This window comes from Myotis lucifugus, unplaced genomic scaffold, assembly GCF_000147115.1.
Source record: "Myotis lucifugus unplaced genomic scaffold, Myoluc2.0 scaffold_21, whole genome shotgun sequence".
NCBI classification, from domain to species: Eukaryota; Metazoa; Chordata; class Mammalia; order Chiroptera; family Vespertilionidae; genus Myotis; species Myotis lucifugus.
In genome coordinates, this window is record NW_005871069.1 from 849,868 (window position 1) to 877,197 (window position 27,330).

Genomic DNA, 27,330 nt, shown 5'->3' on the forward strand with positions numbered 1-27,330 from the left:
ATTTCAAACGATTAAAGAACGTCTTTTCCTTTATCAACTTTGTTTGTAGTTTGTGGGGGGTCACAAGGAGTGAAGAAGTAAGTGTGTTATCTTAAAAGATGCCATGAAACTACGAAAGAGAAGTGAAGTAGGAGAGACTGTTAAGTAAGAGGGGGTGCAAAGATCACACTGTTACCAGCTAATTGTGTGTTTTCTGATAAGGGCTCTTGATTTCCATCATCTAGTCCAGATTGTGATAGCAATGGGATGGCTTTTTGCAATGCTGGATGGGGGAGGGGCTCTGTGATCAATATAAGCCTTAGTCAAATGCACTATTTGGAATGGGGCTGGAAATGCTGCATTTTCTTGCTCCCACAAAGCTGGTGGGCTGGCTAATAACGTTTCCTAATTCTTCTAGCCAGACTGATCTCAGTCCTCTTCTTATTTGTATCTGACCTCAGAAAAGACAGGACTAATGGGATTCTTGGACTGACAATATTGACATCCATGATGGTTGTCAGTGACTCCCTGAAAGAAAAGGAAGATTTTAGCAAATCTGTTGACAAGCTTTTCTCCCTTTTTTTCTTAAAATACTTGCTGGCAACTACAATATTAAAGGTTCTATTAGCTATGGGAAAAATAAGAAAAGCAAGTCATTACATTCTGTAATCCTTCTCTTAGGGCTCTTATGCTAAAATCTACTCAGTGATATAGAGTAAATTGTGCTAATTAGGTAGAAACTGAACTGTAGGGCCCCATACAACTCTGCTCAAATCCTTCTTTTTATATGTGAGGGAACAGGCTCATGGAGTATAAATGAATTATTGAAGGTTAAACAACTAGTAAATTTCAGAGAGAACCTAGAATTCAATAAATATTTTATGTGGAGAACATCTAATTCTTTACTGCAATGTGAACTAAGTAACTCAGATCTTTTAACACAACCAAAAACAACCACAACAACAAACCAAGCAAACATGAGCCAAAAGGCAAGGGAGCTGCCATGATTATGAAGAAGTACTCAACAATCCTGGATAAATTGGTGTCTATGGAAACTGGGGCCACTTTTACTCCAGAGGCATTTCCCAATCCTACTGAGGTAAAAGGGCATGTAGCTGGTATTTTGATGATATTCAAGGCCAGGCAGTCAGAGTTTCGGCCTGTCAAGTATGGGGCCCCCATTGTGACCCTGTGCTTTCACATGGCAACATAAGAACTATACTCTAGGAGTATGACTGCAGCAGCTCAGAATGTAGCCCTGATGTAAGTCATTGGAGAGTCCCCCAAATTCCAATTCCTGGAATTGGATTACATCTATTCTGGTTTGCTACTACCGAGAGGCATATGGAAGAAGCAGACAAAAATCATCCCTAGGGGAAGATTACCCATAAACCTCAAATCTTACATAATAAAAGTCTAATATGCACATTGTCCCCTCGGATGGTGGTTCGGGACCAGGAGTTCGACCATTCACTATGACATGCGCTGATAACCAGGGGGCATCATGGAACATGGTGGGTGCCCGATGGGCCTCAAGGCAAGCAGAAGTGGGACCCCGGTGGGATTGTGGCTAGGTGAGGAGGTGCACCAGGCGAAGGTGGGTGCAACCAGCCAAGGTGGACCGGGGTGGGGATGCCGCCCTGCTCCCAGGTAATAAGGGAGAAAGGGCAAATAGCAATCCTCTCTAATAATAGACAAAGATTGAAATTAACCGTACCTCTGCTACACTTCCCTTGGGCTAATCAGCAAGATATGCAAATTAACCGCCAACAAAGATGGCGGCCGGCAGCCACACAGCTGATGCGAGCAGGAGGCTTGCTTGCTCCAGTGATGGAGGAAGCCAAGCTTCCTCCCTCCTGCAGCCAGGCTCTGAGCTCCACTCTAAGCAACAAAGTTGCAATTATAGAAGCTAAACAAACCCCAGATACCTGCTTTCAGCAGGCTGTGGCCTCGGAGCTGGAGCAGCAACAAAGTTTCAATTATAGAAGGTAAATAAATCCCAGAATAAAAAAAAAGATAAAAAGGAGTGGCTTGGAGCTTCAGTCGCTGGCGGACTTGGCCAGCCTGAAAATCGTCAGCCCCTCATTCAGACTGACCAGGCACCACAGTCAGGACCCCCACCGTGAAGGGGGTGCAGGAAGCCTGAAAACAGCCATCAGCCCCTCATCCAGGCTGGCCAGGCACCCCAGTGGGGACCCCCACCATGAAGGGGGTGTAGCCAGCCTGAAAACAACCATCAGCCCCTCATCCAGGATGGCCAGGCACCCCAGTGGGGACCCCCACCATGAAGGGGGTGTGACCAGCTGCAAACAGCCATCAGACCCTCACCCAGGCTGGCCAGGCACCCAAGCGGGACCCTCACCCTGATCTGGGACACCCTTCAAGGCAAACCAGCCGGCCCCCACCCATGCACCAGGCCTCTATCCTATATAGTAATAGGGTAATATGAAAATTGACCCTAACAGCAGAAAGATTGGGAATGACTGGTCACTATGACACACAGTGACCACCAGAGGGCAGATGCTCAATGCAGGAGCTCCCCTCTGGTGGTCAGTGAGCTCCCACATGGGGGAGCTCCATACAGCCACAAGCCAGGCTGATGGCTGCCAGTACAGTGGTGGTGGTGGGAGCCTCTCCTGCCTCCTAAGCAGCGCTAAAGATGATTGCAGCTTAGGTCTGCTCCCTGCTGGCAAGTGGACATCCCCCGAGGGCTGCCAGGCTGCCAGAGGGATGTCTGATTGCCAGCTTAGGCCCAATCCCCCGGGGAGCAGGCCTAAGCTAGCAGGTGGACATCCGCCGAGGGGTCCCAGACTACGAGAGGGTACAGGTAGGGCTGAGGGACCTCCCCTCGCAAGTGCACAAATTTTTGTGCACCAGGCCTCTAGTATTAAAATATTTCTTCTAATTATTTCCCTTTCAATGTGCACGAATCTGTGCACCAGGCCACTCGTTATTTTTATAATCAGCTTATCTAAGTACACTATTTCACACATAATCAAAGATAAGTGGGATGGGTGAGAAGCTATGTATGACAACATGAATAAAAATCAGCATGAAAAAACAGATAATGCAAACCGAAGTACAAGGGCTCTAAGTATTGGAATAATCACACACAAAGTATAAACAACACTGTGTTATCAAGTTGATAAAAACCAAGGTTAAATATTTTAGCAGATAACTAAAATTTTAAAATATACTGCATATTTGAATAAAAATGAAATAGAGCCCAGCCATATATGGCTCAGTGGTTAAGCGCTGACCTATGAACCAGGAGGTCACAGTTCAATTCTCAGTCAGGACACATGCCTGGGTTATGGGCTCTACCCCCAGTGGGGGTGTGCAGAAGGCAGCCAATCAATGATTCTCTCTCATCATTGATGTTTCTGCCGGGGTTCTTGTCCCAGATTAAGAAGCATTCAGGAAATCTGGAGAAGGCTGTGCATAGATTAAATAGGAGTCCAAAAACGAAGCATAATTTTGAAAGGCATTTGGGGGTAAGAGGAGCATAGCTAAAGGAGCTAAGTTCTAAGATCTTATGTTCTCAGGTCTAAGATCTCCTTGTCTCTGGACCCCATACTTTTTATTAACACACTTGTCCTGAGGCGAGGCAAAGATATACACTTCAAAGGGTATACACAAGCATTGTCAGAATGGGAGAATTAGCCTAGGGCTTTTCAGGTGTTTGGCCAGTAGGAGGCAATAACCTGTAGATTAAGATGCCCTTTAACTGTCTGGCAGCCAAGCAATAATCTCTTTTCAGGTTTGGGAAAATGCTTTCAGCCAATGTGTCTCAGATTTTTATTTAACAACTTCTCAGAGCAGCCTCTCTTTCCTGACTTTCTCACATTGACCTCCTTGAAGAAGCCAGTGATTGGCGCCCTGGTTCTGTGAGAAATTGTGGAGAGCTTACCAGATCTGATCAAACCACTTGAATTTAGCAATAAGTGGCTTTCAATAAGCGTTAGTTTCTTTATTTAATAAACTGTAAATCAGTCTAAAATCTTCATTATTAAACTCTTCCTGATTAAAAGAAAATCTATGGAGAGTATTTTTATCCCTTGTTATTGAACCTTCCTTGATCCTTTTCATGATAAACAACTTCTCAGAGTAAAAAACAAACAAAAATCTACAATCCCTTTCACACTATATTATCCATAGTAACACACACACACAGACACACACACACACACACACACAAGTGCGCACACAAAATAGGACTTTTACTTTCTTTTTTTAAAAAATATATTCTATTGGAAAATTACCTAACAAACTGCAGCTGGCCCAAGGCCCCACAGCAACTTGCATTGCTTCACAGCTGAGCTACTGCTGGGTAGCCTCAGGCAGAGGCTAGATTAGCACCTCCTTAGAGATCCAGGAGCCAGTGTACCTGGTGGTGAGAGTGGGACCATCCAGATTGCAGCTCCTGGGATCCATTAAGGACACACTCAGGGGGCAGACTCAGTGAGCACCAAAGCCCTACTGAAGCAAGTCTTGCCCCGGAGGGGTGTCTCCAGCACAGAACTTCTCCACTGCAGACACAGCTGATTCTCACAGCCAATTGGCCTGGAGGTCAATTCCTCCCAGTGATACCTACAACAATCAAGGCTTAACTACAACAAGACTGTGCACAAAGCCCACAAGGGGGTGCAATAAGAGTGTCCATCTCAGGTAATAGGGGAGGCTGAGCCACTGGGCCCTATAGGACACCTAGCACAGAAAGCCACTCTATCAACACAGGGAAGCATAAAAAATGCAGAGACAAAGAAACAGGACACAAATGACAGAAATGGAGGAAAGCAAACTACTGGATATAGAGTTCAAAACCACACTTTTAAGGTTTTTAAAAAATTTTCTAGAAAATGCCAATAAATTTAGTGAGACCCTCAATAAGTCTAGTGAGACCCCAGATAAACTTAATGAGACCCTCAAGAAATCTAGTGAGACCCTCGAGGTTGTGAAAAAGGACCAACTAGAAATTAAGCATACACTGACTGAAATAAAGAATATTATACAGACTCCCAACAGCAGACTAGAGGATCGCAAGAATCAAGTGAAACATTTGAAATACGAAGAAGCAAAAAACACCCAACCGGAAAAGCAAAAAGAAAAAAGAATCCAAAAATATGAAGATAGTGTAAGGAGCCTCTGGGACAACTTCAAGCATACCAACATCCGAATTATGGGGGTGCCAGAAGAAGAGAGAGAGCAAGATACTGAAAACCTATTTGAAGAAATAATGACAGAAAACTTCCCCTACCAGGTGAAAGAAATAGACTTACAAGTCCAGGAAGCGCAGAGAACCCCAAACAAAAGGAATCCAAAGAGGACCACACCAAGACACATCATAATTAAAATGCCAAGAGCAAAAGACAAAGAGAGAATCTTAAAAGCAGCAAAAGAAAAAAAGTCAGTTACCTACAAGGGAGTACCCATACGACTGTCAGCTGATTTCTCAACAGAAACTTTGCAGGCCAGAAGAGAGTGACACGAAATATTCAAAGTGATGAATACCAAGAACCTACAACCAAGATTACTTTATCCAGCAAAGCTATCATTCAGAATTGAAGATCAGATAAAGAGCTTCACAGATAAGGAAAAGCTAAAGGAGTTCATCACCACCAAACCAGTATTATATGAAATGCTGAAAGGTATCCTTTAAGAAGAGGAGGAAGAAGAAAAAGGTAAAGATACAAATTATGAGCAACAAATACAAATCTATCAACAAGTGAATCTAAAAATTAAGTGAATAAATAATCTGATGAACAGAATAAACTGGTGATTATAATAGAATCAGGGGCATAGAAAGGGAGTGGACTGACTATTCTTGGGGTGGAAAGGGATGTGGGGGATGCGGGAAGAGACTGGACAAAAACCGTACACCTATGGATGAGGACAGTGGGGAGGGGGGTAAGGGCAGAGGGTGGGGTGGGAACCAGGTGGAGGGGAGCTATGGGGGGAAAAAGAGGAACAACTGTAATAATCTGAGCAATAAAGATTTAATTTCAAAAAATGTCACAATTGAAAAATAAATATGAATTTAAAATAGATTCTATTTGTTATTAGTGAAAATATATTTCATCTTTATCTTTCCATATTGGGCCTCAAATCTCTCCCCATCTTACGAAAAAAGAAAAATAAATAAATAAATAAATATATTTTATTGATCTTTTACAGAGAGGAAGGCAAAGGGATAGAGAGTTAGAAACATTGATGAGAGAGAAACATCAATCAGCTGCCTCCTGCACACCTCCTACTGGGGATGTGCCCGCAAACAAGGTACATGCCCTTGACTGGAATTGAACTTGGGACCCTTCAGTCCACAGGCCAAAGCTCTAGCCAGTGAGCCAAACCAGTCAGGGCAAAATAGGACTTTTTCTTTGTTGCCGTTTCATGTTGAGATTTGTAAGAAAACAGGGGACAAGTTTCATGAATGCAGAATTATTTCAGACCCTCAACCGCTAAATTTTTTGGTGAAGTTAAATTCCCATACATTTAAAGTGGGAAACAAATGACCCACAGATATAGCTGTATAGCCATCACTGTGAGAAGAATATGGGGTACATTCATTTTGGATTCTAAAGATAGTGACATCAAGGTTGTTGTTTGGAACTGGGGATCCTTAGAAAAAAGATACCTACCAAGAAGGACTCCTGCTGGCTAAATAGACTCAAATTTATAAGACAGACCCTTGCAGCCATTGCTATGGGATGAAGAGGGGAGGGTGTTCACCAGGAGGGCACTTCAAGGAGAAGACTGCACTGAGCTGCCTGCCTGCACTGTGTTCCTGCACCTGAGCTACCCCTTAGAAAGGAGTCCCGAGAATATATTTCAGTCTTGAAGACTGAGGCTTTCTCCATTCAATTGGAACTATGCACTTCTATCCTTATCAGCATTTTCACTAACCAATCAGAGCAGCTCCATTCCGACCAATCAGGACAGTGCTTTTTGGAGCAATGAAACTTTGAGGACTTGGAGTCCTTCTTTGAATGAGGATGGACCAATCAGAGACCAGGGGTGGGGACTTCTCTCTAAGCCAGCTTCCTTCTGGCTGTGGGAGCCCACTTTCTCTTTCCACTCAAGGTTGTTTCCTGGAGAAACAGGAAGAGGGAGATGGGAATGGAGCAGGTGGAGCAGACCAGAGCAGAGCAGAGCTGGCTAGCCAGACAGGGCCACCGTGCCATCTGCTGCTTCATGATAGTAACTGAGCTGTATCACAATAGAACTGTTAGCACTGGATAAAGTTTCCTTCTTCACTGCATGCTAAATTGGGGATTCCTGGTGGCATTGAACTGGCACCAATGACCATCAGCTGACAGGACTGTTTTATCTTATAGTGGAGATTCCTCCCCACCCCACAAAACAAAAACACAGGAAAAGAAAATCATTTTGGTGTATATAAATGAGATTCAGAGGGGCTAGTTTGCTCTGTAAGAGGTGATACATTATGTCATCTCAGTGATTCACACTTAGGCAAGAACTAGGCCATCAGGTCCTTGCCAGACCTCTGAGTTCACCTAGACTCAATAAGTTGCTCATCTCCTGAGTAATCCACCCTCATCTAGGATTCTACTGAAAGTGCCCAGACTCCTGCTCTGCCTGCCCTGCTCACCCACCCTGCTCCTTCTTCCACTGTGCCCCAGCACCCAGCACCCAGTGCCGCCCTTCCCTCCACCCCACCCCACCCCATTCCTCCTCCTGCAGGCCCAGAACTGCACCCACCTCAGGGACATGTTTGCACTGCAGGCATCATCAGATCCCAAGCCCCTCCCAGGCTGCACCCATCTCAGGGACTATATAAGGGCGGTGCTTGTGGCTGCTGGGCATCTTCAGATCTGAAGCCCCTCCCAGGAGCAGCGAGCAAAGGGTAAGATCTGGGCACCAGGCCCATTAGGGAAGTGGGACTGAACCAGTGGGGCTCCCAGGGCTGGGATCTGCCAGGTGCCTACTCCTGGCTCTGCCCTGGCCTTTAGGGGCCTGGGTACCCGCAGCCTCTGCCCTTTCTCTGGGATTGCTGCCTGTACCTTGGGTTTGCTGCCTACACTGCTCATATGAGCAGGAGGCAACACTGGGAAAACCCTCTTCCCAACCCCCCAATGTGGGGCTTTGTGTGTGTGTGGGGGGGCGGGGGGGCCTGAGATGGATTGGACTCATCCTCTAGCCTGAAGCCAGAGCCAAGCCTGAGATCATAATATTTTTATTTCTTTCTCAACTTTCTGCTTCCTTGAGCAGTTTGTGACAGTTTTTAGGCAGCCCATGGGGCCATAGCTTTTCATTGCTGAAGAAGGGATAGAGGGAAGGAAGAAGGGAGGGAGGAAGAAGTGAGGAAGGGAGCAGGGAGTGGAGGCTAATGTGATCCTAGAGGTTACTTTCCAGTAACAACAGTGTTAATTCAATGTATTACTGACAGGGAAGCAGCTAGCACCACTATTATTCTTCCTTGCCCATCTCTTTGGAAACAAGCTCTGAGAGGAGTCAGGATTGGTAAGCAGGCTTCTGAGCTGAGGTGGAAGGCCAGTCACCTGCACCTGAGGGGTGGGTGTCAGAGAGGATGCTTGTCCCCTGCTCCTGGTGGGCTGCACCGCGACCCTAAGGCCTGTGCTGGGTTTTCAAGCTCTCACATCCTATACCAGCCACAAGGCTTGGGACACTTCACCTCTCTAAACGTTAGCAACTGAATCTAGAAAATGAGGAAAATAGATCACTTTGCTGAAATTTGCTTTAATGAGGAGTAGGTAGCTATGATTTTCTAATAGAAAATTATCATTTCAGGTAAAGGGTGGGAACTGTGTGTGCTCACCAACTGAGTAGGAAAGGCCCAGTGTTGGCTGCTGAGTTTGCAAGTCAGAGCCCTCTCGGCTCCCAGGGTCCTGGCCTTGGGTCGCTGATGGATCCTTGTCCAGTTCCCACCTGTGAGCTCAAGAGACAGTGCTCTTGCCCTCCTGGAAAAAGAAAAGGAAGTACAAGTTTCTGGGTGTTTCAGGGCGAGGGAGACGTGGAGAGATGTCATTGCCATATTTGCTGGTGTGCTAGGCCTCTGTCCTGTGTTGTAGCCTCACCATGGAGCAGCTGAGCCTGGCCAACACCCGGTTCGCAGTGGACCTCTTCCGCACCCTGAAGGACAACAACCCCTCTGGGAACATCTTCATCTCCCCCATGAGCATTTCCTCAGCGCTGGCCATGGTCTTTCTGGGGGCCAGAGGCACTACCAAGGCACAGATGTCCAAGGTCAGCAGAAACTAACAAAAGGAGTCTGGGTTCCCTGCAAGTCCCTCCTAAAAAGCTGTGCCTTTGCGCTCTTACAGGGAGTTTTAAACACTGTACTTGTGTGTTCCACAACTACACACGATGAGGCCAGACTTTCAGAAAAGCCCCAAGAGCAGTTCATTTATATGCAGGCTGTCACTCATGATTGAGCTTTTACTGAGCACATACTATGCGCCAGGCACTGTTTTCTGTTTGGCTGAGGATACAGCGGTGAAGAAAGTTACAAAGGCCGGGAGGTGTGCTGCTTCTCTTGCAGTGGGCAAATCTTTGAAGGCATCTCCTCTCACTTCAGATTTTTCACTTTCTCTTTTGCATGCAACTCGCTACTCATTAATAGATGCCTGCTATGTAATGTTACCTTTCAGCACAAAATAACACAGGGAATGGAGGAAGTTGGCGTTGTTGCCTTTTTGAGGGAACAGGAGATCATGCTGTTATATTGTGGAAACCTAGTCATGTGCCTGGAACAAGTGCCTGTGTGGGTAGGGGGGCTGATTAAGAGGAAAGAAGTGAGCCCTAACCTGTTTGGCTCAGTGGATAGAGTGTCGGCCTGCAGTCTGAAAGGTCCCAGGTTCGATTCTGGCCAAGGGCATGTATCTTGGTTGCGGGCATATCCCCAGTAGGAGGTGTGCAGGAGGCAGCTGATCGATGTTTCTCGCTCATCGATGTTTCTAACTCTCTAACCCTCTCCCTTCTTCTCTGTAAAAAATCCATAAAATATATTTTTTAAAAAAAAGAGGAAAGAAGTGAGGTGTGGTGGCTGCAGGGACATGGCCAAGCCCTGGGTGGTATGGCAGGTCCCTGTTACAGGGAGAAGAAGCAGTAATGCCTGGCCTTCCTCCTGGCCATCATGGGTTTGGAGCACACCACTGTGCTGTGTGGTCTTTGTTGAATTCTGAAAGGGGAACTCCAGTTTTCCATGAAAGTAGGGGAACAATTACATGGTGCCAGTAACTGGGGAAGGTCCAGCCTTGGATTCAAGTTTATCCATCTGTTCCAGCTTCAAATCTTTTATTTCCACACTAGAGCCGGCACACGAAATTTGTTCACTGGGGGTTAGGGGGTTGTTCCTCAGCCTAGCCTTCATCCTCTCCAATCAGGGACCCCTCAGGGGATTTCTGAATCCTGGTTTAGGCCTGATACCACAGGGACAATCCCTCTCACAATCGGTGACTTTTGGCTATCTACCGTTAGCCTGCCTTTCTGCCTGTTTTCCCCTACCCCTTCTGCCTGCCAGACTCATCGATGCCTAACTGCTCCCCTGCCAGCAAAATCACTCCTAACAGCCCTCCCCTGCAGGCCTGTTCGACCCCAACTGCCCTCATCTGCTGGCTGGGTCGCCCCTAACTCCACTCACCTACTGCCCTGGTTACCCCTAACATTCCTTCCCTGCAGGCCTGGCCCCCTCAACTGCCCTCCCTTGCCAGCCATCTTGTGATGACATGGGCACGACCATCTTTTGACCAAATGGGGGCTGTCATCTTGTGACCACATGGGTGTAGCCCTCTTGTGCGAGGGCATGATGGTCAATTTGCATATTACCTCTTTATTATATAGAAGTTTATGAAAATCCAATGGTCTTTACCACTGCAGACATGAAAGCATTTTTATATTTCCCAAAACCCACTTTTTATTTTGAGGTTTATCAGGGGACTGAATTGCCTCAGCAAAAAAGTAGTTTTAAGGGTTCCCCTGCTTTTCCATTAAAGCAGATCTATCATAGCAACTGTGCAAACATTCCGTATCTTGGTGTGTAACTGTACTTTCTACATTGTGTAGGTTTATTCTTTGTGTGCTGAAATAAGGAACCCGCCCAGTTCTCATAAAACCATAAAGGGATTCTTGATTTGTAACATGAAAATTAAACTTTTGCTGAATGTTAAGTTTATAGGTGTTATTTTTAAGTTACTGATGCTGATAGTGTAGTTTAAAAATCCCCTCAATTCTGTAATATCTTTGTGCTCCCACAAAGGGATTGAGTCTTAATTTTACTGTTTATTTCTAAGAACTTCCAGTAAAACTATATTTGATGCAGAATTTATATATGAATATACCTGCTATGATTTTCTTTGGAGAAAAAGCAGAAATAGATAAATATTTAACCTATTAACCACTTACATTCATGGGAATATAATTATAAAAAAAGTGATAGAAAAAGAGCTTCTAATGTAATTATGTCTTAAAAACCGATACATTTTAGATTCTCTATTCTTTTGTACAACAATGAAAGTTTAATAAAGTACTGGGCTGGGAATTATTGATAATTAGTAATAAAAGCATTAATTTAATTTGGTAGAAGCAAATGTCAAGGAATCCGTTTCAAAATAAATGCCTATAGAAGGAATCTTTTCTCTGTTTTAGACTCTTCACTTCGATGCAGTTAAGGAGATTCATTCAAGTTTTCAGAGTCTGAATGCTGATATCAACAAGCGTGGAGCTCCCTATGTTCTGAAACTTGCTAATAGGTTATACGGAGAGAAAACCTATGAGTTCCTCCCTGTGAGTACTTTACAATTACATGCTAAAACTCATGAAACAGTGCAGACATTTTCCAGCACAATCAAGTCACAGAAGTCAGTTTTTATTTTTATAAACATTCAGAAAAGATACAGAATTTAAACAGATGGCAATATCCCCATTAATGTTTTGATTTCATTTGACAGTCTTCACAGGAAAAGATTGACTCTGGCTGTGTTACTAAAGCAAGAGTGAATTCCATAATTCACTTCCAAGAATAATCAGTGTATACTTATTTATGAAAATGTTAGCCAAGAGTTAGAAAAGAATTGGTTAATTTTATGTGACAGAAAAACTTCTGAACTGTACACTGAAAATGATTAAGGTGGTAAATTTAGTGTTATGTGTTTTTTACCATAATGCAAAAAGTGTAAGGGTTAGAATTTTTTTGTTATATTGAAATTTATGTCTTTTAGAACAATTTCTATTGCCTTTAAGGAATTTAGAAAACCATTTCTGTATGTAGTAGGACTTATTCATGTGTTTTTTGTTTGTTTGTTTTTCTACCTTTCTTATTTTATACAGGAGTTCTTAGCTTCAACCCAGGAAATGTATGGTGCTGAACTGGCCAGTGTAGATTTTCAGCGAGCCTTTGAAGATGTAAGAAAGGTGATAAACGAGTGGGTCAAAGGGCAGACTGAAGGTAAGAGAGTGGGCCGAATGTAGGCATTCATTACACACTGGCCGTTCCTTTCCTCCTTCCACTTTCCCAGCCTGCAGATGATTCCCTGCCCTTTTCCTCTGCCCTCACCCTCATGCTGGGGCTAAACTCTGCCACTGCCCAGTGCCCGACAGCTTTTACATGTGGAAATTCCTCAAAGTAGGAACTTTAACATGCTTTCACTGAAGCAGCTAAATATTTTCCCCATAAATTCACAAAATCACATTTGAAAATTAAAACTAACATTGAATGTAGGATAAAAAGGATAAAGCTTTGAGGAAAATCCATCCTGGCCCAGATTATGGAATAGAATCCTATATAATAAAAGCCTAATATGCTAAGTGTCGGGTCATCTGGTCAGTTGTCTATTCAACCAATCAGAGGGCAATATACTCATGATATGCTAAGGCCACTCAACCGCTTCTATGACGTGCACTGACCACCAGGGGGGCAGATAGTCGACCAGTCAACCAGTCACTATGATGTGCACTGACCACCAGGGGATAGGAACTATGACTGGTAGGTTAGCTTGCTGCTGGTTTCTGGCCGATCAGGACTGAGGGAGATGGGCCAGACATGCCTTTGCACCCTCCCACGGTCTCTTCCTGGCTGGACAACCTCCCTCATCACTCCTGGCCATGATCATGCACCAGCGGGGTCCCTTAGCCTGGCCTACACCCTCTCACAATCTGGGACCACTCAGGGAATGTCGGAGATCCACTTTTGGCACGAGCCTGCTCAACCCAGGAGCTTCCCCTTGGTGGTCAGTGCACTCCAACAGGGGGAATGCCACTCAGCCAGAAGCCGGGCTCACAGCTGGCGAGCACAACAATGGTAGCAGGAGCCTCTTCCGCCTCCCAGCAGTGCTAGGGATGTCCCACTGACGACTTAGGCCGGCTCCCCATGGAAAGTTGGTGGTCCCTAAGCCACAAGTCAGACATCCCCCAAGCACTCCCAGCATGGGAGAGGGTGTGGGCCGGGATGAGGGACCTTCTCTCACCCCGAGTGCACAAGTTTCATGTACTGGTCCTCTAGTCTATAATAATAGAAGCATAATATGCTAATTAGACCAGATGCCCTACTGGGCGACCTTTAGGATGAAGCCGCGATGGCTGAGGCTGAGCCCCTTGCATGATTTCGTGCATTGGGTCTTTAATATTCTCATACTTGTGACACAAACTGCTGTGGCCATAAGTATTTTGGCAAATGTCTTGTCTAAGCTGTCAGAGGTGGCTCCATCTCAGCTACTTCTCCACCACCACTCTTGCTAACCTAGTCAAGGTCTGAATCAAGGCACCTCCCCAATACCTGTCTCCCATCCAAGGCATTCTTCATGGCCTTGCTGTGTCACAAGGGAACTGGTGTTTCAGAGCAGTAACTGTCCTAGCCTTCAGATATCTGTTAAAATATTTTCTGTGAGAGCAGCTTTCTCTTGGAGGCTTTGAAAAAGTGACTTATTTAAAAACTAGAGGCCCAGTGTATGAAATTCATGCATGGGGGGTGGTGGGGGTGGTAGAGTCCCTCAGCCCTGTCTGCACCCTCTTCAATCCAGGACCTCTCGGGTGATGTCCAACTGCCAGTTTAGGCCAGATCCCTGTGGCAGTTGGACATCCTTCTCACAATCTGGGACTGCTGGCTCCTAACCGCTCATCTGTCTGCTGGCCTGATAGCCCTATCTGCTCTTCCCTGCCACCTCATCTCCCTAACTGCTCTCCCCTGCTGGCCTGATCCCCCTAACTGCTTCTGCCTCGGCCCCGCCACCATGACTTTGTCTGGAAGGCCGTCCGAAAGGTCATTCAGAAGATGTTTGTTCTAATTAGCATATTACCCATTTATGATCTGCACTGAAAGGGCCAGTGATCTATACAAGTATAGAAGTATGTATACACTGTGGCAGCCACCACAGTGATCTATACATTATTTTTATGCCTACCAAAGAATGGCCATTCACAAAAGAAGGCTCATTATTTTTCATACAATGCAGAAAAGATTGTCCTGTTTTTAGCTTTTATACCCTTTAGTTGGTTTATTTACAGTCAAAACATACTTGCAGAGCTTCCCTAACTTAAGACATTAAAGGGAATTAAATAAAAAGTATGAGTTTGAATTGCATTTCAATGCAGTTCAAAAATGGAATGATGCCCTAGCTGGTTTGGCCTGTGGACTGAAAGATCCCAGGTTCGATTCCGGCCGGGGCATGTGCCTTGGTTGTGGGCACATCCCCAGTAGGAGGTGTGCAGGAGGCAGCTGATTGATGTTTCTCTCTCATCGATGTTTCTGACTCTCTATCCCTCTCTCTTCCTCTCTGTAAAAGATCAATAAAATATATATTTTAAAAAAATGGAATGATGATTTCTGAATTTTTTTTTTTAAAAAACTTACTTTATTTCTTTAGGGAAAATTCCAGAATTGTTGGCTGCAGGCGACGTTAATAATATGACTAAACTTGTGCTAGTTAATGCCATCTATTTCAAAGGAAACTGGCAGGAGAAATTCAGTAAAACAGCCACAACCGATGCAACGTTCAGATTGAATAAGGTAAGGTGATGTAATTATAAAATTGCTCCTTGTTCTAAGAAAATGCAGATAATACTGTGAGTGACTTGGTTTTTCAACTGTTCAGAAAGACACAAAAACAGTGAAAATGATGTATCAGAAGAGCAAATTTCCATTTGGCTACATCGAGGACCTTAAGTGCCGGGTGCTGGAGCTGCCTTACCAAGGCAGGGACCTCAGCATGGTCATCCTGCTGCCAGATGACATCGAGGACGAGGCCACAGGTCTGAAGAAGGTAACGGCTCCCACACCCATGCTTCATGTTTCCTTATGATAGATGGGTTCAGACTGTGTGTATGTTGTGTGGTAGTAGGTCATCAATGTTTGCTACTCTGAAGCCCTAAGATTAACTTTTCAGGGACTGTCAGTGAACAGTTGTGGTGGGGACTCCTAAGACTCTATATTAAATGTAACATGTCAATGGCAGCTCACAGGAATTTTCTTAAATAAACTTTAGAAGAAAGTGCAGAAAAATTAGAATTGTTTTACTGAAACGAATTTGTTAAAATTAAAAATTCCAAAACATTTATACTAAATAGCTTCATCTTCTACTATGAGACCCCATTATTACACTGCTCATTTTCATCTCAATTCATATAGATTGTGAATTAAATTTCTCACAGCTACGTGGTAGAAAAGACCCATATGACACACTAGCTTGAAAGCTAAGTTTATTTTCTCATATGAACTTTGTATTATGCTTCTATTTTATTTCAGTTAAAGGCGAAGACATTTCTTGTGAGGCTAGAAGTAGGCAAAACTGTGAATTATGGTTTTTCTTTAGTGTCTCTAGCCTGCTGTGTGTTTTTTCTCTACACTCTCCCTAACCAAACCTGTTATCAGGAAGAGGTCCAATATTAATTATTGACATGTATAAAGTGTGTATTAAAATCAGTATGTTCCTTCTTTTAATTGTATTTTCATATTTGTCCTTTCTCTTATTATAAAAAGAAATTCTCAAGCCCCATAAAAGAGATAATCAGCATCAGTAGAACAAGTGGAATGATGGGTGCATTCTAGTCCAATAGTAGTAGTAATATGGTAATGATAATAGCTGACATTCTTGTGGCACTTACTAGTACTGTGTGCCAAGTGCTTTGCATACATTAAGTCATTTAATGCTCACAACAATGCTATAAGGTAGGTACTATTATTAACCTGTGCCGAGCCAGCTCAGCCAAGGGTTCCACAAGCCTGAGTGAGAGTGGTGAAGGATGAAGAAATGACAGACAAAGAAAATAAGCTGGGTCTAAATGGACCTTCCTGTGCCTAGCTGAGGCCACAAGAGAGAGATCCAGAGGCAAGCTGAGACTTTATTTTATAGCCAGAGGTAAAAAAGGTAGTGGTCACCATAGTTACAATGTTCTTGTGAGTTTCACATGTTTTGGAAGCACTTGCTGTATCTCCCACAGCCCATTAGCTACCCAGATAAAATCTAGGAAGCATGATAATGTCAAGCCTAATTATGCTAACAGGACTGGGCCCTCTAAGCTGAGACTTGTTTGTGGCTTTGCCCTATAGCCAAGCCCTACATTAACCCTCTCCCTATTTCAGATGAGGAACTAGTCCCTTTTCTTTTTTTACCCACAAGCTAAATCTATTAGACATTACTTCAGCACAGTGAGTTCACAGAAAAACAGAGTGATCAGTAGGGTTCAGAAGAGAAGAAATAGAAGAAAACTTCTGAATTTTACCTTGCACCAATCAACCAGTTAAAGTAATAACAGCCATCATGGCCTATCACAGTATCCTGTATGGTAGGGGTTTAGGAAAGCCTGGGTGGATGGATGGTTGGGTGGGTGGATGGATGGGTAGTTGAAGCATCTGATGTCCAAAGTCCCTGTTACTTGGGCCCTTGATGGCTTAGTCCACAACTCTTTTCTGTTATCACCAATTGCTGAAAAGAAATGAAATCCTCCAAGTGGAATCTATTTAGGCACAAAACATGAAGGAATCTAATTAGCAACTGATAAAATGAGTCCATTCATGTAAATAATGTATGTTGCCTTGCTTATGTGGAATAGTTCTCACCTCTTCTTTTGCCCTTTCTCATTTCAGATCGAAGAACAAGTGACCCTGGAAAAACTGCATGAGTGGACCAAACCAGAGAATCTGAGTTCCATTAAAGTCAACGTCCACCTGCCCAGGTTCAAGCTGGAAGAGAGCTACGACCTCAACTCTCACCTGGTCAGCCTGGGTATAGAGGATCTCTTTAATAGCAAGGCTGATCTGTCTGGCATGGCAAGAGCCAGAGATCTTTTTATATCAAAAATTATCCACAAGTCTTTTGTGGAAGTTAACGAGGAGGGCACAGAGGCAGCGGCTGCCACAGCCGTAATTGGATTGGGTTGCTCGCTTATGCCAGAAACTGTTGAAAATTTTGTGGCCGACCATCCATTCATTTTTTTCATTCGACACAATCCCTCAACTAACATCCTGTTCTTAGGCAGACTTTCTTCCCCTTAGAGAATGTGGAAACCCAAGGTCGAGCTCAGAGCTGTATCACTGGCCCTTTCAAAGATATATCAAAATTATATATCATCTACAATAAAATACCACCCCCCAAAAAATCTGTAACTTCCTTTGTATTGTCACCTCTGTTGGCTGTTTACACCCATTAACTTTGGCATAGGTATCTATTTTCCTTTCTTTATATGGAAAAATTTAGTGATTGCTTTTGAATGCACCAAGCAGATACATAAACTCTTGACAGTGTAGTAAACGAAGAAACTGCTGTACTCTCTTGATAGCCATGAGAAAAATTATAGTACTGTAATTTATTTCACAGATAGACTTCTGGAAGCTATGATAGAAGACAGTCATTGTTGAAGGGAAGGTTAAAAGCAGACATTCAATTGAAATATAGGAGAGCAGCCCAATTAAGGGTTGGATTATGAAGATAAATTTGCCTTGGCCAGTGTTTCTGACCCTTTGTTCTACAGAATTAGTATTCTATTATAGCCCCTCTGATGTCAAACAATTAAAGAGTTTATTTTCTTTATCTGTCTGGTTTGTAGTTTGTGTGGGATCCCAAGGAGTGAAGAAGTATTTGTCTTATCTTAAAAGATGCCATGGAACTACAAAAAGAGAAGTGAAGTAGGAGAGACTATTAAATATGAGAACCAGAGATTACAGACTGATTTAACATGCTGAAAAAATATCACCCAAAACTCCTGCCAGTCCAGAATTCTTCGATACCCAGGAAAAATATTCCTTAAGATATATTCAGACGAACAAAAACTGAGAGAGTCTTAAAAAAATTCTAGAGAATATTAATTATGCAAAAGGAACATAAGAGTTGTAGGAAAAGAACAAGAGCAAGAAAAAATTTAAATATAAATTTAAATAAATATTGACTGTATAAAACAATAGTAATAATGTCTGCAGAATTTCAAACATACACAAAATTAAAATAAAGGATACCATAGGTGTTGGGGAAGAAAAATAGGGGTAACATTTCTGGAGTCCTTGCATTTTCTGTGAAGAGAATAAAAGTACAATTACCATCACTAGCTGCTTAATGACATTTTGGTCAACAACAGAGTGCATCTACCTTGGTGGTCCCATAAGATCATAATGGAGCTGAAAATTTCCTATTGCCTGGTGATTGTAGACACCATAGCACTAGAGTGCAAGGCATTACTTACAGGTTTGTGGTGACTCTGGTATAAACAAACTTACTGAACTGCCAGCCATAGAAAAAAGTGTAGCATATACAATTATGCACAGTACATGATATTTGATAATGGAAGTAAGTGTAGTTATTATATTATAACTTTTATCATTATTTTAGACTGGGTAATTTTTCTATTTATGAAAGAACAATGTGCTTAAAACAGTATGGAATGTTACAATGGCAGCAGCCGCATACATTTTGTGTTTATTGTGTTTCTTGATTGAATCATTTTCTCTTGTGCTGGACTTAATCTCATGCTGTTTTTTACAGTAAAATGCTGTACAGAGTTTTATCTTAGAAACAATAGGATATACCACACTGCTGAAATCCTGATTAGGCTGTACTGTCTAGGTTTGTGTATGTGCACTTTATGATGTTTGCACTACAACCAACTTTCCTAACAACATGATTCTTAAAACATAGCTCAAAGGTAGGTATCACGTATCTGTACAATTATATTAGACTAGATGCCCAGTGCACAAATTCATGCATGGGTTGGATCCCTCTCTGCCAATTGGAGCCTTCTCACCCAATCCCAATTGGGACCAGAAGCAGGGAGGGACTGAGAGAGGTTGGCCAGCCACAGGAGGTTGGCTGTGTGAGTGAACTGACCACCAGGTCAGTCTGCCCCCTGGTGGTCAGTGCACGTCATAGTTACCGGCCAGTAGTCCGATCATCCAGTTGTCCAGTAGTAATGGTCATTTAAGTTTTTATATATATAGATTTTGATAAGTTAAGGATGCATTTCGTACTAAGTAACCAAAAGAAGAATAGTGAAAGGGTTTATAACTTCCATAATAAACCAAAGAGAAAAAAGAAAAAAACAAAGAAAATTATACAACCAATCCAAAAAAGGGGAAAGAAAAAAGATACACAGAACAAGAATGACAAATAGCAAAATATCACATTAAATCCCAAATATTTCAGTAATTATTTAAATGTGAAATGACTAGCTTTATCTAGTTTGGCTAAGTGGATAGCATATTGGCCTGTGGACTTAAAGGTTCTGTGTTCGTTTCCAGTCAAGGGCACTTGCCTGGGTTGTGGGCTTGAGCCCCAGTAGGGGGTCTGCAGGAGGCAGCTGATCAATGATTTTCTCATCATTGGTGTTTCTATCTCTCTCCTTCTTGTTCTCCCTCTTTCTGTGAAATCAATAAAGATATATTCTTCAAAAATAAATGTGAAATGACTAAATATTTCAGTTTAAAGACAAAAATGGTTAGGCTAGATTGAAAAAATATTGTATGGTGTCTACAGAAAATATATCTATAACATAAAAAAATAGAATTAGGAAAAAAGAATGGAAAGATATATGATGCAAGTACTAACCATAACAGTAGTTGTAGCTGTGATTATTAGGTAAAGTAGGTTTTCCTGTTCTAGTGATAAAGACAAACACTTCATATTGTAATAAGATTCAGATCCCTAGGAAAATATAACAATTCTAAATTTGTATGCACCCAATAATAAGCCTTCAAAATTATATGTAAAAAAGAATAAAGTTAAAGGATAAATTAGTTAGCAATTTAACAAGATAAGAATGTATGTTGCCATCACTTATTCAAAATTTAATGAAGATCCTAGCTCATATGGTAACGCAAGAAAAACAAAATATATAAAAATTTGAAAGTCAGAGCAAATCTTATAATATTTCAGATGAATATTTTCATCTACAGTCTTAATTTTTAGAACTTAAAAGTGAGTTAAGTAAGGCATTTCTGGTTACAAGTGCAAGTTACATAGCTAATTTGTATTTCTGTGAGTTACAAAATTTTAAAAAAATTTTAAAAGGCATTTATAATGATGTAAAAAATGTTCAAATGCCTAGGGAAAAATTCATCAAAATATAGAAATTCTATACAGAAAACTGTAATAATTATTGAGAGAAAATAAAGTAGATCTGAATAAATGGAAAGCTATACCATGGTCATGATTCATTATTGAAATGTCAATTGATCTACATAATCAATGCAATTTCAATTAAAAATCAGGTTTTCTTTGTTTTGTTTTTTATTTGCTGAAACATGGCAAGTGATTCTAATCTATCTATATAATAGAGGGATATGTAAAATAGCCGGAATGCTGTAACATCACGACCAAACAGAAGGGACATCAGGCCGTGCCCCTTGCCCCGTGGTGCTTGACCGGGAACCTCAGGCTGTGACCCCAAGCTCACTCCTGAGCCAGGCCTGGGAAAATCAGGCTATGCCCCCGCTCAACAGGGTTTGACAGGGGACCTGAGACTGCGCCCCCAACCTGGTGCCAGTATGGGGGACCTGAAGTTTTGCTCTCTGCCTGGAGTAGCTTGACAGGAGGTGTGGTTGGCTGAGTCTGGGTCTTATCCAATGGGGGTGGGGCCGGCCGGGTCTGGGTCTCTTGTGTTTTCTAAGCGCGTGCGGGTGGTGGGAACTTGACTCTAGGTCCTGCAGCATGCCCCAGACTCTGACAGGAGGGAGATTTTCATATACATTTTACTAATTTTCTTTCATCTCTGCCACTTCTATTATAGAGAAAGGGGAACTACCAATATTAAAAGATTTCCTCTAATTAATTTCCTTTTAATGTGCACAAATTTTCTGCATGGGGCCACTAGTACTTATATAACAAGGTAAAAGGCGGAGAATATCCAAGACAATATTGAAGAATCAGATGAAAGGACATACTTTATAGAATAACAACTTATTCTAAAGCTGTGGAAATAAGATAAAGTGGGTTCTTGTGCAAAGATGATTAGAAATGGAACAAAAGAGAGAGCCCAGGAATATGAACCCTGCTTTCTGATGAGCATCATCCCAGTTTGCTCAAAACAGCCTGTTTAAGTCTCTTGTTCTACTGAAATTATTAGCAATGCCCTCTTTTACTCTCAAAATGTAATCAATTTAAATAATAAATCCTATGGCCATCATATATCTGACAAATGTGGTACTTCAAAGTTGGAAGTGAAGGGAGGAAATTTTCAATAAATTGTTCTGGAACCTTTGGGAACCATATGGAAAATTGTTAAAATTGATTTCTGCATTAAACCAATCAGATGGACAGTAGACTTAATTGTGAAAGCAAAACAGTAAGCTTTTAAAAGAAGATATAAAAATGCTAGTGTTGCCGAAACCGGTTTGGCTCAGTGGATAGAGCGTCGGCCTGCAGACTGAAAGGTCCCAGGTTCAATTCCGGCCAAGGGCATGTACCTGGGTTGCGGGCACATCCCCAGTAGGAGATGTGCAGGAGGCGGCTGATCGATGTTTCTCTCTCATCAATGTTTCTAACTCTCTATCTCTCTCCCTTCCTCTCTGTAAAAAATCAATAAAATATATTAAAAAAAATGCTAGTGTCCTGGTGCACAAAATTCATGCACATTTAAAGGGAATAAATTAGATGAAATATTTTAATATTGCTATTTGCCCTTTCTCTATAATAGAACTGTCAGAGATGAAAGAAAATTAGTAAAATGTACATGAAAATCTTTCTCCTGTCAGAGTCTGGGGCGAGCTACAGGAATCAGATTCAAGTCCCTGCCAACCCACATGTGCCTCCAAATCGCACAAGACCCAAACCGGCCAGCCCCAGCCCCATTGGGCTAGATCCTGACCCGGCCGGCCCCACCCCTGTAAAGCCATGCCGAGTGGGTGGTGCTACATCAGATCACTTGGCCCAGTACCAGGGTGAGGGGTGCATCTTGAGGTCTCCTAGCCAAGGCCATGGGGTGCAGTCTAAGGTCACCGATAAAGCCCCACCAGGAGGGTGCATAGCCTAAGGTCTACAGCCCAGGGTGGGGTGCATGTCCTGAGGTTTCCTGGCCCGGCCCCATGGTGGGGATGCAGCCTGAGTTTCCCTGTCAAGCCCCACTGGGCGGTGGGCACCGCCTGAGTTGCCCTGTCAAGCCCCGCCAGGTGGGAGTGCAGACTCAGGCCCCACTGTCTCGTGCCGAGGTGTGGGGCATGGCCTGAGGTCCCTCGGCCTAGTCCTGGGGAGGGGGTGTGGCTTGAGGTCTCCCGTCAAGCCCTGCCAGGTGGGGGGCATGGCCTGATGTCCCCTGTCAAGCCTCACCAGGCAGGGGGTGCAGCGTCAGGCCCCTTGTCCCGGCCCATTGCCACACAGCCTCAGGTCCCTGCTGATTGCTCAGTAAGGCTCGTTATAGGAACTGGACCTCCACTGTGGGTACAGTCCTCTTGTGTTACGGAATCCCTGCCTTGGCTATGGGCGCAGCCTTGACCATTATGGTGTGACAGTCAATTTGCACATAACCTCTTTATTAGATAAGATATCTTCATGTACTTGTGGAGAGAATGATTTCTTAGCAGGACACACACACACACACACACACACACAGTTTTTGTTAGACTTGTTCATAAACATTTGACATTTTTAATGTAAATTGAACCAAAAAAATTGTAAGAACTTCAGTTCTGCAGAACAGATCGTGAAGAGAATGGACAGACAAGCTTCAGGACAGTTGAGGTAGACCAGCCCCCAAGGAAGGGTGACACCTGAGACAATGTCCCCAAAGGCAGGACTGCCATTCTAGAGCATTTCCCACTTTGTTATTTCCCAGGAGTGAACCCTGAGACAAAAGATACCTACTAAAAAGGGCTCGAATTAAAACAACAACAAAAGGAGCAAACAAGTGAGGTGCAGAGCAGAGCTGTCTACCTACAGGGAGAGGGCTGCCTGGCCCTTGAAGATGTGCTCACTTTACAGTGCTGTGTCATAATAAAGCTTCCTTGTTCACTTCACACATATTGGCGAATCCTGTTGTAATTGACTTGGCACCAATGCCCGTCAGATGACACAGGCTACCACTAAAAAATACATATGGAAGGCAGCCAGACTTTGTGAAGTCACAGTTTGGGAGAACTGGTTTCCAAATATTTTCAGAATTTTTATATACCAGAATCACAGCCTTAGGTTACCTACTAGGTGTACCAGTAATAATGCAGATTTTTTTCAATAGATGGAGTTACACATATGTTGATATATTTGTGATTTGATATGTATGCTATGTTGTTGTATTGACAGCAAGCTTCAAAACTTCATATGTCAAATTTGATGAAGGTGTTAAACATCATAGATATTTTTAAGCTTAAAGAATTTCATGCCAAAAAAGAGCATTTGTGGTATGTTTTAATTCATTACTTTATTTTGAAAAAAAAGTTATCATACACTTCGGGAAGCTTATGGTGAACATGTTCCATCTCAAGATACTTGTGAACGCTGGTTTAAATGCTTTAAAAGTGATGGTTTCAATGGGAAAGACAAAGAACGTCCAGGTCAACCAAAAAAGTTTGAAGACCAACAATTGCAAAAATCATTGGATGAAGATGCATGTCAAACTCAAAAACAACTTGCAGAAAGATTAAACATTGCTCAACAATTTCCGATCGTTTACAAGCAATGGGAAAGACTTTAAAGGAAGGAAAATGGGTGCCACATAAACTGAACAAAAGACAAATGGAAAACCAAAAAGTCATCAGTAAAAGGTTGCTTCAATGGCACAAAAGAAAGTCTTTTTTCATTGAATTGTGACTGTCAATGAAAAGTGGATTTATTTTGAAATTCCCAAATGCACAAAATCATGGGTAGATCCAGGTCAACTGTCAACATGGACTGCAAGGCCAAATAGCTGCAGAAAGAAGACAATGCTCTGTGTTGGTGGGATCAGGAAGGTATGGTGTATTATGAGCTTCTAAAACCAGGTGAAACCGTTAATACTGATTGCTACCAACAACAAATAATCAATTTGAACCACACTTTGATCGTGAAAGGACCAGAATGGGCCAGAAGACACGGCAAAGTAATTTGCTGCATGATAAAGCACCATCACACACTTCAAAACCAGTTAAAGACACGTTAAAAGATCTTGCCTGGGAAGTATTAACCCACCACCATATTCACCAGACCTTGCTCCTTCAAATTACCACTTGTTCTGATCCATGGCACATGCACTTTCTGAACAGCACTTCAAAACATACGAAGAAGTGGAAAATTGGATCCCTGATGGTTTGCCTCAAAACAAGATGAGTTCTATTGGGACGGTATCCACAAATTTCCTGAAAGATGGGGGAAATGTGTAGCTAGTGATGGATGTTGCATTGAATAAAGCACTTTTGTTGTTTCTCTCGAAACTATGGTGTTTTCTTTAATTATAAAATCCTCATTATTAACTGGTACAGATCCCTAGAAATAGGAAGCATTTGGCACCACACCACATGGGACCTGGGAAGCACCTAGTCTGCCAGGAGGCACGCAGGGGTGAAGGCGAAGCCTTCTGGAATTCTTGCAGGTAGTAATGGGCAAGGCAGGATAGGTTCACTAGGTTTAAATTAGGCGGTGTAAATAATTTTGGGCTATGAGCTGTCTATAAAAAGCAGTCTCTAGTGGTTTGGTACCTGTGCGGGGATAGTTTCGAGTAGGGTGACTATGGACTTGGCCTCTAAGAGTTTGATAAAGAAGATATTTGAGAGTGTGGTCACTGAATTTATATCAAAGGTACACTCACAGAGGCATCAGGGAGCCATTCGCTATCTCTAGGAATTAGCAGATCAAGGCCCCAACTACCAGAGCATGGAGAACACAGAAAATAAGAAAATACAGTTAGTACAATGCCCCTTGCTCTCCAAAGAGAACTCTCCCCTGACTTCAAACCCTAAGGGTTAGTTCTGCCTGTTGTTGAACTTTGTATAACCAAACCACACAGCTTCCTGTGTCTGTTCTTTCATTCAACAGTGCAGCTGTGAGATGTAACCGTGTTGCTGTGCATTGCTGTAGTTTGCTTATTTTTATTACTGTATATTATTCTTCTGTATTTATTAGTCTGTTCTACTGATGGGCATTTATGCGTTTTCCAAATGTGGGTCTAATACACAGCACGTTGCTATGCACATTCTTGTACATGTCTGCAGGTGCACGTGCTCACACACATTTCATTCTGGGGAGACATTCCTGCTTGGAGCTCGGGTAAGCATGTGCTCATTTGGTAGATATACCAAACACTGTACCTTCCTGAGTGTGTAAGTATCTCTGAGCTTTGATTGTGGTCATTTATATTTTAAATTCACAAGGAGAACACTCCAATGTTATTTGGCAGAACAGTTACTTTGCCTCAAACTTAGACAGTAAATGTATTGCTTGATTAATGTATAATGATCAATTTTCTCTGAACCTTATATACAGTATACAAATGGCTTTGTTTTCTATTTAACCCAGATTGCTAACTCCCATTAAGCACAAATACAGCATGGCAGGAGAAAAAATAAAATTCAGAAAACTTTTTTCTTCAACTAATGTGTCTCAGATTTTACTTTAACAACTTCTTGGAGCAGCCTCTCTTTCCTGACTTTCTCACATTGACCTCTTTGAAGAAGCCAGTGTTGGTGCTCTGGTTCTGTGAGAAATGGTGGAGAGCTTACCAGATCTGAACAAACTACTTGAATTTAGCAATAACTGGCTTTCAATAAGTGTTTGTTTCTTTATTTTATAAACTGTAAATCAGTCTAAAATCTTCGTTATTAAACTCTTTCTTTTTTTAAAAAATATTTTATTGATTTTTTACAGAGAGGAAGGGAGAGGGATAGAGAGTTAGAAACATCAATGAGAGAGAAACATCAATCAGCCGCCTCCTGCACTCTCCCCACTGGGGATGTGCTCGCAACCAAGGTACATGCCCTTGACTGGAATCAAACCTGGCACCCTTCAGTCCGCAGGGCGACACTCCATCCACTGAGCCAAACTTGTCAGGGCTATTAGACTCTTCCTTGCTTAAAGAAATCTATGGAGAATATTTTTGTCACTCATTATTGGATCTTCCTTGACTCTTTTCATGATAAACAAGTTCTCAGAGTAAAAAACAAACAAACAAAAATCTACAATCCCTTTCACACTCTATTATCCATACTAACACACACACACACACACACACACAAAATAGGACTTTTTATTTGTTGCTGTTTCATGTTGAGATTTGTAAGAAAACAGGGGACTAGTTTCATGAATGCAGAATTATTTGAGACCCTCAACTACTATTAATTTTGGTGAAGTTACATTCCCAGGCATTTAAAGTAGGAAACAAACAAAGAACCCACAGAAATTGTGGTGTAGCCATCACCGTGAGAAGAATACTGGGGTAAATTCATTTTGGTCTCTAAAGATAGTGACATCAAGGTTGTTTGGAACTGGGGACCCTGGAGGATAACTACCAAGAAGGACTCCTGCTGGCTAAATAGACTCAAATTTAAGACAGACCCTTGTAGCCATTGCTATGGGAGGAGGGCACTTCAAGGAGAAGACTGCACTGAACTGCCTGCCTGCACTGTGTTCCTGCATCTGAGCCAGCCCATAGAAAGGAATCCCGAAAATATATTTCAATCTTTAAGACTGAGGCTTTCCCCATTTAATTGGAACTGTGCACTTCTATCCTTATCAGCATTTTCACTAACCAATCAGAGCAGCTCCATTCCGACCAATCAGGACAGTGCTTTCTGGAGCAATGAAACTTTGAGGACTTGGAGTCTTCCTTTGCATGAGGATGGACCAATCAGAGACCAGGGGTGGGGACTTCTCTCTAAGCCAGCTTCTTTCTGGCTCTGGGGGCACACTTTCTCTTTCCACTCAAGATTGTTTCCTGGAGAAACAGGAAGAGGGAGATGGGAATGGAGCAGGTGGAGCAGACCAGAGCAGAGCTGAC

At 42.6% G+C, this 27,330-nt stretch overlaps 2 protein-coding genes across 4 annotated transcripts in view; both read left to right on the forward strand.

Annotated features, from left to right (window-relative positions):
- Positions 1-7,718: 7,718 nt before the first annotated feature.
- LOC102426469 (leukocyte elastase inhibitor-like) lies at positions 7,719-17,978 on the forward strand. 3 transcript variants are annotated; one of them, XM_014453128.1, is made up of 8 exons: positions 7,812-7,843; positions 8,387-8,460; positions 9,030-9,204; positions 11,605-11,742; positions 12,286-12,403; positions 14,817-14,959; positions 15,045-15,212; positions 17,036-17,978. In XM_014453128.1, the coding sequence occupies exons 3-8, from the start codon at positions 9,037-9,039 to the stop codon at positions 17,441-17,443; spliced, it is 1,143 nt and encodes a 380-aa protein (XP_014308614.1). In that variant the 5' UTR covers positions 7,812-7,843; positions 8,387-8,460; positions 9,030-9,036; the 3' UTR covers positions 17,444-17,978. The 3 variants fall into 3 exon arrangements, with proteins under 3 accessions (XP_014308613.1, XP_023607166.1, XP_014308614.1); XM_014453127.2 differs by lacking the exon at positions 8,387-8,460 and having other exon boundaries at positions 7,719-7,843; XM_023751398.1 differs by lacking the exon at positions 8,387-8,460 and having other exon boundaries at positions 7,807-7,843; positions 9,010-9,204.
- Positions 7,822-27,330, forward strand: part of LOC102426776 (leukocyte elastase inhibitor-like) — a 29,415-nt gene continuing 9,906 nt past the window's right edge. The window contains exon 1 of the mRNA XM_014453125.2: positions 7,822-7,843. The gene's annotated coding sequence lies outside the window, so the exon portion shown is untranslated. The remainder of the gene's footprint in view (positions 7,844-27,330) is intronic.

What these genes read in the sequence shown, in the direction of transcription:
- LOC102426469 (XM_014453127.2), top strand. Translation starts at nt 9,037, where the DNA reads ATGGAGCAGCTGAGCCTGGCCAACACCCGGTTCGCAGTGGACCTCTTC. An exon ending in AAACCTATGAGTTCCTCCCT is followed by an intron (nt 11,743 to 12,285) that starts GTGAGTACTTTA and finishes TATTTTATACAG; the next exon opens with GAGTTCTTAGCTTCAACCCA. An exon ending in GGTCAAAGGGCAGACTGAAG is followed by an intron (nt 12,404 to 14,816) that starts GTAAGAGAGTGG and finishes TTATTTCTTTAG; the next exon opens with GGAAAATTCCAGAATTGTTG.